Genomic DNA, 11,401 nt, shown 5'->3' on the forward strand with positions numbered 1-11,401 from the left:
TAGGACTATTTCATAGTTCCAACAGAAATGGAATGGTTCGTCTGAATCAGTAAAAAAAAGTAAGGACTGGAGTCAAAGTCTCTAATTTACATGCACTACTATCTGAATACGTGTAGAATGGTATTGTGTTAGAGTTTGAAGGAACGTCTGTAATTAACAAAACATATATCAAAAGTTTAATATACCACTGACTGACAGATTCATGCATGCAGTTATGTGTGTATAGAGAGATCTCAGAACGGGTGTGTTTAGAATTTCGTACACAAGTTCTTTTTATCTCTTAGAGGTCCTTGCTGAGAAGCCGTTTTGACAGATTCGAAGGCTGAACACCGCAATTCGCGAAAAAATGTAAGCTTTCTATTATACAAGTGGGTAATGCTAGTATAACTCTCTGATGAAAACTTTTAAATTAAATAATTAGAATAAGTCATTTGACAAGTAGTGTTTAATTTCTTTGATTTTGACAAAAATAAAATATATTTTATGAGTATATAAAAGACAAGACTATACAATCATTAGAAAAGTCTATTGTTAATAGGATCGAGGCAAATTATATCTTTTTTTATTAATCAACTTTTAACTCCTTTTAAATCCTTTTTAACTCTTTCTCTCCTAATTGAGGATGTCAACGTTGATTAAACCCCCATTAAACTAAATTATTTTTTTGGATTTATAAACTTTAATTTGTGTTGTGTAAGGACATGCATTCTCCTATAATTTGATACCAAATATAACATTTCCTGATAACTAGCAACAAATTTATTGAAGTTTAATCATAACAGGATAGTGAAATACAAATGAGCAAAACGAATAATACTATCGAAAAGAGGAAAAATAATTTCAGAGAGAAAGGGTGACCTACTGTAATATAAAAGAACAATCGACCACATTAACAGAGATGATTTTGCTGACCAAATTCCTTATGAGGTGTAACGCATCCCTAGAGTTACTTGGAAGAATCTTTAGCAAGTACTTCTGTTTTCTAGACTTGTTCGGGAGAATCTCTAACAAGTAGACATAGTTCCATTTCCCTAGAGATACATGTAAGAAGGGAAAGATCTCTAAAGTGTGGAGAGACCTGGTGGATTTTTTTTTCGAACCCATGGAATGCAACCTTACAAAGCTTATATCAAGTTCAACTCACTCTGTCTGTTTGGTAAAAAGTTTGTACACGTTTTTTCTCTAACACCCATTCTCGGATTAAGCTGAAACTTTGCCGGCCTAATAAGGTAGTTGCCGCTTGGATCATGGTTGGCTTACTGTTGACTCAACACATTCATTGTTGAGAATTTATCATTCTCTTTTTTTTAAAACTGGCACAGAAATATAGTTTAAACTCTGCTTGTAAATCAATAACAATGTTTTCATTTTCTATGGAGACATAAATATTAATTCGCTTTAATGGTAAATGCATAACATAGTGTAAAAGTAAATTACCCACTTCAGACCTTGGGTTCTATAGAGCAGATGATGTAAAGGTCATCTGTTCCTATGGCCGACAGTCAACAAGGGTGTCATGTGACCAGCACAAGAACCAATCGCCTTTACTTTCTCAACTAAAGTCAAGTATCCATTAGATTTGTGTGGACTTAAAAGGCGTTCAAAAATTGAACATAGAGCTGATTAATTAAACATTAGATACTAATTAATACAATCATTAAAACTAGTTGGTAACTGCTAATATAGTAAAGAAGAGAGCCCACTCTAGAGAGATCAATATTAACATAGAACACTAGAACAGTGTTTCTCAAACTTTGTTATTTAACGGAACACAGCCCATTTTTCAGACAATGTAGAAAACCCTTCACTTTTTTTTTCTAGGTATGATCATTTCCCATTTGTTTTAATAAAGAATAACTATAGTTAAACAATATTGTTAATTGTTAATAAAATATACATAAATAAGCATAAAAAATGAAGGTTTAATGACTTTGAGGGAGTTGTGTTCTTAAAGAGCTTGACTTCTTGATATCAGGCACGAGATTGATAAACCCAGTTCTAATATCTGACGGGACCTCAAGCCGCCTGTTTATATTTTAAGTCCTGCTTCTCACAAACTGGATGTTAGAAACAGACGTAAAATAACATTTGATTATTTTGAACTATTGAGGAACTCTTTATCATTTAAAGGTTAATCTTTTTATCTTTGATTCCATTATAGAGTCAGAATCTAGATCATATCAATTGTTCTTTTCTGTATACTTCAGAATCAGTCACGTGGTGGCCTGCTAGTTAACTGTACAAATAGCTCATGGAACACCTTTTCAAGCCTCGCGCAACCCTAGTGTTCCGTGGAGCACAGTTTGGGAAACACTGAGACCGAACAAACCTGAGAAAATCATTGCGTTATATCAGAACACATTATCATTTAATAAATGCTTGTCATTACAAATAAATACAAAGAATAATATCAATCAAAAAGGAATTCAGCTCGCTATGCATGCTAAGTTAATGTATTGGACAAGCCTTGCAAGAGATAGTCTGTGAGCAAAGTAACAAATAACATGTCGAAAATCTCATATAACAAATGAGAGTATTCTGTGTATGAAAAGAATAACATTATATAATGCATTAATTAGTAATTCGTAGTCAATGATAATCAATGGAAAGGATGCAAAAGTTTGAAGTTATTGAAGTTTAGTGGAAGATTTTTTCGCCTTTGCTTCTGGCAGTGACACGCCCAAAAAGAAAGCCACGGCGGCGGCTGCGGCACCACTCATCATCACGTAGGCCCAGCCGACAGACTTGATCAGTGCCGGCGCTATGACTGGACCAACAAAAAATGTAATCCACTGTGAGGAAGACATGAGTCCCACGTTGGTGGCGAAGTGGGTGGGGCCGAACATAATCATGGGCGCCATGTAATAGAACACCTTCACGGCGGAGACGGCGTAAAACTCCAGACCAACAAACACAATGTACATGGGCGGAAAGGTGTACAGAGAGATGGTCATCATGGTCATGAAGACGTTGGCGCATGCGCAGGTGATGACTAGAATGGGCTTCATCCCGAACTTGTCGGACATGATGCCCACCACAGGACGAAAGAGCATGAGGACGAAGGAGCTGATGGTGCCGGCCATAACGAGCAGGTTGTCGTCGTTAATGACCGTCAGTCCAAACTGCTTGTAAAGGTTCAGGTGGATGAAGAAAGTATGGCCCAACAGGGCGAAGATCAACCAAGTTTTCCAGAAGGAACATGACATGAGCATTTCTTTGGTAGTAAAGTCTTTAGGTTCGTCCACTTCTTCGTCTGAAGATTCCTCTCCCTCGACGATAACGCCATTGCCTGCTTGAGAACAATCGCTCTCTTTGATCGATGATATCTGACACTCTTCCTTTAAGACGTCTTCTGTTTTATCCATCTCAATGCTATGTGTTGACTTTTCACACGTCACTAAATACTCCGTTTTCTTTACATTCACACAACTTTTAGAATTCGTCAATTCACAGCAACTGTCATTAGAAACAGTTTTGGAGTCATTCTTTTTACAATCATCAGTTGAGTCTGATTTGTCAAGCAACACTGTAGACTGGCTGTTCTCCTTTGATAAATCATGTCTTTGAAGAAGAATCAAAAGAAATCCTACAACTTGCAGAGCTGTCGTAAATAATCCGATTTTAAAGAAAAAAGATGGCACCCTGTTGATAAGATCAGCATCAGTAAAATAGCGAATGTTCCCTATCTCAACATCAGTGGCCTTGTTGTCTGGGTTGATCAGATAATAAGACAAAACCATATGCAGCAAAGGGAAACTACCTGGTCCTGTAGATAGTATACCAAACGCTAAACCTCTTTTTTCAGGAAAAACCTGCGATGCCTTCTTATATGGCAGCGCTAGTAAAATTCCTCCTGCTATACCTTGAAGGATGCCGAAAGTCATCAGCAGTGCTAAAGGTTCAGCAATCGCCCAGTAGCTTAGGACCACGGATGAGCTCTGCAAGAGAGCTCCCAAAGCGATGCCGGTGTTCAAATTTTTGGTTCTCTTTTCTACGAAACCAGCAAGCACCATGCCGATGGGTTGTAGGATTTTGAAAGCGGACGACAGCCACAAAGGGTCAATCCAAACAGTCACTTTGGAGGCATTGACGTAATAATACGAAGAAATATAGATGTAGAAATTGCCGAAATAAACCGACACCGACACGGGCATGATAAGAAGAACACAGCCAATCAGAACGAAGTATTTTCTCACCATGTCCGGCAACCGGAAGTCAAATCCCAGGATACCCACTGCAATAAATATATAAATATATATATATTACAATAATAATTAATAAAAATCGAATTACACAGACAAGAGAGAGAGAGAGAGAGAGATTTAGGGTAGCGACTCAACCAAAGCCTCAAAGTATTCTTTTTTGCACTAAAATATGTCTATTAAATGTTTTTAATGAAGGAAAATGATATAAAATTTACAAGTACTCTATATCATTCTTCTAAAAATATAAAAAGTTTTTAAGATGTCGGTCTAAGCATTATTATTAATTGAATTTTTTAATAACTTTTCGAAACCAAAAAGTATGGGGAATCAACTTATTTGAATCCGGCCCTGATCAGACATATCCCAACACCTGCAGCTATTAGACATTTTCAGATAAACTAAACAATCTCAAGGACTCTAAATTGAATGTCACTATTGTCGTCTTGCCTCCAAATAAAATGATAAAATATCAAATAATTGAATGTAATGGTGGTTTAAAATGTACATGGATATTTGTTTTTAATTTGAAACTGGGCTTTTTAGCGGCCCCCATAAGGGGAAAAAGCCGCTATTAGGTTTGTGCAAAATGTCCGTCTGTCCGTCGAAAACTAGAAGAGATATGAAAAATATTATTTCATCAATAAATGCGGCTTGAAAAGTTTAGGTGCAACGGCTACTTTTGGTTTTCTAAAAGCAAACCGTTTAATTTATAAAATTAATTATGCAAGCGATTTTTTCATAAAAATACACCAATTCTAAAACAATTACGTAAATGTAAGGGAGGCAATGTTAGAATATGCTAACAAAGATGACCAATTTTCGTGTATTTTCAGTATCACTAAGTCAAATATATTTTTAAAATGTACAGGAAATGTTTACAACAAATATAAATAATAGTTAAAGATGTTTTTTCTGGTCAACTAGCTGCTAAAATTAAAAGAAAACATTTCTGTTTGTTTATAAAGGCTAATAATGCATTTTGTATGTAAATATCACGCACATTTTTTTTTAATGGACTTTTTATGCAGCGATTTTCGTGCAGTAGCGTAACGTCGCTCCATGATCAGGTGCTAAACCAATTCCTTAAACTTTTTTAAAAAATCAGATTTTATTTATTTTTTGTTTAGTGCCCCCATCCGAATAAAAGAAGATTATTTTTGTGCGTTTTGTCTGTTGGTCAGTCTGTCCGTCACGATTAGATTAAAAAAACTAGAACTCTAAAAGCTATTGAAAATCTGATTTACACTTTAATGTTCCTCCCGTAACATCTCAATAGTTTTAAGTATCTAAAAATTAATTGTTCCGGATTTTTTTGTGCAAAACTAATCAACCCCAACAAATGTTTGTTTGCTCTTCTAATTTATATTACATTCAATTTCCATGCTTAAACGTTGCAAAAACACATTATCAATAATATGTTGTTCCGTTTTTTATGTAAATAGCATATTAATGCTAAATCAAAATCTCTATACTGATTTATATTTCATTAAGTGTAAAAATGTTCCGGATATTGTTTTATAAAACATGAATTATGCCTAATGATTGTTTGAAATCGCATAATTTACTAATATTACACTTATATTATTTGACAATGCGTCACTATAATTTGGTTATCAATATCAAATTGTTCCGTATTTTCATCTTTAAAAAAAAAATTAAAATATCGACAATAGGTTGTTCGGGGCTTTAAAAAAAAAGTAATTTACTAGAATTGATTACTGAAAATTACTTTTTAGACATTTAATTTTCTTGTTAAAACATAACATAGAAGTTTTGTAATCGATAAAGAAAGTTCCGGATTTTGTTTCTTACAAATCGTCGCCAGAAATTTCCGAATTTATTTAAAAATCTACTAACGCCAAATAATTGTTTGAACTCCCTCTTCTAATTAATAAACAAATAATCTTCTCATTTACGAAATAATGTTTTTACGGATTTTTATGAAAAATATTTTAACTCACTACTCTCTTACAGTACATTTATCTTTCTACCTAAAACATTAAAAAATCTTATTATCGTTAATATTATGTTCCGATTTTTAAGGAAAACAGAATCCAAACACCAAAGTAAGGTATGAAAATCTCTCCACGTGGCTGTAGTACATCTAATTTTTATACGAGACCATCCAAAAAATTTAATTAACAGTATTACATTTATCTGAAATTCTCTTTTTCTTTTACTTTTTATACAAACATCCGGAACAATCTATTATATAAACTTTTCAATTGTGTTCATACCTAAAAATTATTGCCATGTTTTGAAACCTAAAATAAAGGTTAATCAATTTTTAATAACTTTTAGTTGTCTTTTTTATATCAAGATGACGGACAGACCGACTGACAGACAAAACGCAAAAACAATGCGGCTTTGATCCTTTTTAAATAAATTCTATTAGAACTCAGTGCACCAATGTCTATGAACCCTCGTTAAATATCTCGTGTAAATAAAGACATTTTTTTTTATGGTACCGGTACTAGCCTATTGTGAGGTAATGGAATTTTTTTTCTTTGACGTCATATGAATGGACTCTTTAAATGTAATGTTAAAAGAACGCACTCGGTGCACCAATGTCTATTAACCCTCGAAAAAATTGCTTGTATTAATGAAAACATATTTTAGTCTAACTAAGCCGTGTGACGTAGTGTTTTGTTTTTTCCTTTGACGTCACATGGAATGACTTCTTTAAATGAAATGCTAAAAGAACGCACTCGGTGCACCAATGTCTATGAACACTCGAGAAATAGCTCGTGTTGATGAAGGTGATTTTTAGTCTAGCTAGGCCTTGTGACGTAGTGTTTTTTTTTTCCTTTGACGTCATATGGAATGAATTCTTTAAAATAAATGCTAAAAGAACGCACTCGGTGCACCAATGTCTATGAACACTCGATAAAAGGCTCGTAATGATGAAGGCGATTTTTATTCTAGCTAGGCCGTGTGACGTAGTGTTTTTTTTTTCCTTTGACGTCATATGGAATGAATTCTTTAAATGAAATGCTTAAAGAACGCACTCGGTGCACCAAAGTCTATGAACACTCGATAAATGGCTCTTATAGATGAAGGCGATTTTTATTCTAGCTAGGCCGTGTGACGTAGTGTTTTTTTTCCCTCTGACGTTATATGGAATTAATTCTTCAAACGAAATGAAAAAAGAACTCGGCATAGTAATGTTTATGAAGCCTCGTTATGTGACTCGCGTTTAAAAAAGGAATGATATCTTGATTTAGATCTAATCTAGATTTTTTAAACTAGATCTAGAGTTTTATTACAGTATATCTTGATCTGGATTTATATTCTAATTAAAATTATTTTAGAGTTTAGACTAAAATAGACTAGATTAATATGTAGAATTTCAATTTCTAAACTTAAAGTGTAAAAAAAGTGTAGATTTTCATTTCCAAACGTTTTGATCAATATTGTAATGTTTTAATATACTAAAACTAATCTACTATTTTTTTTATTAAATTCAAATTTAAATTTACGGCAAATGAATCTTTGAAACATTATTACTTTTGACCATCGGATGGCTGCCTGGTCGTGCGGTTTGCGCGCTGGACTGTCGTTCAGATTTATGGATGGCCCAGGGTTCAAACCCTGCCCGCTCCCATCCCCCGTCGTCCTGCGGGAGGTTTGGACTAGGAAGTAATTATCTTCAACTCTGAAGGAACATCCGAAACGTGTAAAACATTTTACATCAAAATTAAATCACCTCTTGAATATTATTTGCGAATATGCAGATCCGACAGGGATCCGACTTCGACGGGGGCCGCCTCTGAGTTTGTGTAACACAAACTCTCTTTGCAATCTTGTTTTTTTTTAATTTCGTTGGTCCATTATATGAAATCTTGTTTTCTTTGTTAATACGTTCCAATAAGTGTTAAAACAATGAATGGGACTCTTAAAGCACGCAATTGTAGACACTTTATAACATTAAATTAACTTAGTTTTTCCCCCTCCAAATACAAAACAAATGTAAAAAAAAACATTTCACAGACAGGGTCGGATTTAAGTATGTGGAGGCCCCTACATTTTTTCAAACGCTATAATACAGTCCCATTTATGATGAAAATATTTGTACCGGGTATTTTAAAGCATGGCAAATACAGTATAAATAAAGTAGAGTTCTATTAAATATAATATCTCTTTCCTTTTAAAAAAAATAATATGCATATTTTAGTTGTAAAGAAAGTGTATACTGTGGAGGGTAAGGCCCTTGATAAACGCACTGTCGTAAATTCTGGGACTGCAATTACCTATTCAGACCCGTCTACATCCCAATATATTTTCATCTCTCTTGTTGAGGCCCCCTTCTTTTGGAGTCCCCGGAGCTGTATCTCCGCCGATCCTCCCTTAACTCCGGCCCTGATAATAGACTAAGAAGTTTATGTAGCATGAGAAAGGGATTGTCGTACAGTAGGTGAAGAGTAGTTAGGACTATTTGTATCTGCGAGGAAGAGGACATGCAAACTAGAATTCACAAATCATAAGTATGTGTGGTGGTTCTTTGAAATGCGGCCCGTTTTTTATAAGATGAAAAAATAAATTGCCTCAGCAAAAATAATTAAACATATAGGGGCCTAGTCTATCATCTATTGCAACGTAACGAAGCACAGCTATCAGTGCAATATAATAAAAATGTGAACGAAATTATGGCCCAAGTCCAAGTGTACAAATCTACAAGCCACGGTCACAACAGATTTAAGTCTTTCTATAATTAGTGGTAGACTTTGTTGTAGACCTAGTTCCTTACAGTTCAGACTACCTAATGAAGAAAAGATTGGAGGTTGAACAACTGGATTCGTTCCACACACACAAATCTGTGTTAACATGGAAGTACGTCATTGTGCTATGTAGTGAAGCCAGTTCGATGGCCGTGTGATGTGTTTCGGAGTGGATTAGGAGTGGACCAGGGAAAAATACGCTACAAAACATTTGTTTTATTTTTGTGATAGATGAACTGACAACTACTGCTATTTCCAAACGTCCAAATTGCAGAGAGATTTTGCATGTTTGTCGTAAAGAACGTAATAAGAAAAAACAAATACTGATAGATTATTTACTTGTCTAATTTTGAGCAGCCCCCTAAAGGAATAGCCGCTATTAGTTTTGTGTGGTCTGTCTGTCCGTCCGTTCCGTTTATATCTTGTAAACTAGAAAAGATTGATAATCCGACATCATGATATTTTAGATCTTTCAAAGTTCTGATGCAACGGCTACTTTTGTTTTTTCAGAAAGCGATAAATTTAATTTTTAAAATAAACTATTCAAACATCAAACATTTTTTTTTCGTAAAAATACACCATTTTTACACATATTCACTATTTATAGAACAAACAAAAGAACACAGAAGATGATTTAGGGAAGCAAATTGATAAATATTACTGCAACACATTTATACGACCGGTTTTCGATTTTTGGATTTTAAAATTAAAAAAAAACAAACTATTAAAGTAATTACTCTCTGTCATACTAGCTACTTATACTTCAAACAAAATGTTTACTTTTTAAAGGGAAAAAATTAATTTAGTTTGCCTACAAGTCGAATATAATTTAAAAGAACAATCAATTAGAAATTTCATATCAATCACATTAAGCGAAGTATACAAATACAATAGAATAACACCAAATTATATGTAAAGTTTTTTTGATGAGGCTTTGAATGTGAGATTGATATTTTACAAAACAATGAAAACAATTATTCAATAACATCCGTTGGGCCAGGTTCACATTGAACTTAACCTTCATTTTGTATCGATGGAGATAGGGTTGTAGTTTGTTAGAGTCTTTCTGAAAATAGTGAAACCTGCCGTTCTAACTGCCTAACTAGACCACTTCGGGGGCCGATATTGAGTTTGCGTTTCTACACTATCTGTCTTTGTAACCTTGTTTATTTTCAGGTTTACGTTTTAGTATTTTGTAAATATTGGTCTTAGTTTGATTAGTATGAATTTTAATGTCATTTTTGTTTGTTTGTTTGTTTTGTATCCTTTTTGTTCCGAAGACAAGATGTTATCGAGTTTCAAATTGCCTTATGTCATTAGTCCATAATCAGAAACACAAATTGTGTAACATTATTATCAATCCTTCACTAGTGTCCTATTAACGCGTTAGGTTTTAATGGGACTTCGAAAACTGAATCCAAACCTGGATGTACGTAACGCCTTGTAAACCTATATTTAAGCTATATACTGGGTTTGAACTTCAGAGAAGGTTTAGGTTACATTAAAACGGAAAAGCTGTTTATTCGGCGACAGACCCACCGACCCGTTTGGGTGCCGCCACACCAAATGTCCACAAGGCGATACAAGTACCACTCCTGAAAAGTGGTCTAACTCCCACAAGCGCACATTTGAAAATATATATTACTCACTTTAGGATTCACAATCTCCGAGTAGGCGTGAAATTATCCTCTTCTACGTGGCATTTTCATTATAGACATGTAGTGACATTTCTTGACTGAAAGGTATGTCCCTTCTCTGAAGGACTCCCAAAGGAAACACTCAGTAAGTCTAGTACAGGGCAAGGGTTTATAGCATGCGACGTCCACGTACAGATACATGAGGGTCTAATCATTGGCTAGTTAAAGCACAACATACTTTAATGAGCGGAGAGAGAGAGGGAGAGAGAGAGAGAGGGAGAGAGAGAGAGAGAGAGAGAGTTAAAAATAATCTGAAATCGATTACTATAGGACATCGTTAATGCCATATGTGGATTGCGGTGACGGCGGTGGGGGGTGGGATTAAAAACCTGTGCAGTGCGCGATGTTTGGGGGGAACGCGGGGGCTCGGAGAGACACTTGTCTCGTGTCTGAGCGTGCGTGCACTCTACGGTGTAAAAGAAAACGGAGAAGTCATAACCACGTGACACAACTTGTGCTGAGGTCGGCAACATTCACAGTCATTGACTACCCCCCACCCCCGTCACACCTTTTTTTTTCCACCACCAATTTGTCATTTCTGGTACTTTCGTAGCATATTCTTACTTGTGGGACTTCCTGTACTACGCCTAAATGTCAGTGACACAACGCAAGAGTTGGCGCTAACCCAAAGATTGACAAACTTCTTTTCACTAATTTCGTCACACATTTTGTGATCTGCAGTGAGATCGTGCTATGACCTCACCGGGGCACACTGTGAAAGTCTGAACATTGCTACCAATGAATGTTACATTTTAATAACATTGTAAACCTGGGTCCAATG

At 35.1% G+C, this 11,401-nt stretch overlaps 1 protein-coding gene across 1 annotated transcript; it reads right to left on the reverse strand.

The window, feature by feature from the left end:
- Nucleotides 1-2,341: 2,341 nt before the first annotated feature.
- Nucleotides 2,342-10,796, reverse strand: LOC106050597 (uncharacterized). Its single transcript, XM_013205612.2, has 2 exons — nt 10,573-10,796; nt 2,342-4,234 (listed from the first exon to the last, which is right to left on the reverse strand). Coding segments are annotated over exons 1-2 (1,608 nt in total). The 5' UTR covers nt 10,574-10,796; the 3' UTR covers nt 2,342-2,627.
- Nucleotides 10,797-11,401: the final 605 nt, after the last annotated feature.

Source organism: Biomphalaria glabrata, chromosome 6 (assembly GCF_947242115.1).
Source record: "Biomphalaria glabrata chromosome 6, xgBioGlab47.1, whole genome shotgun sequence".
In the NCBI taxonomy this organism is placed as follows: domain Eukaryota; kingdom Metazoa; phylum Mollusca; class Gastropoda; family Planorbidae; genus Biomphalaria; species Biomphalaria glabrata.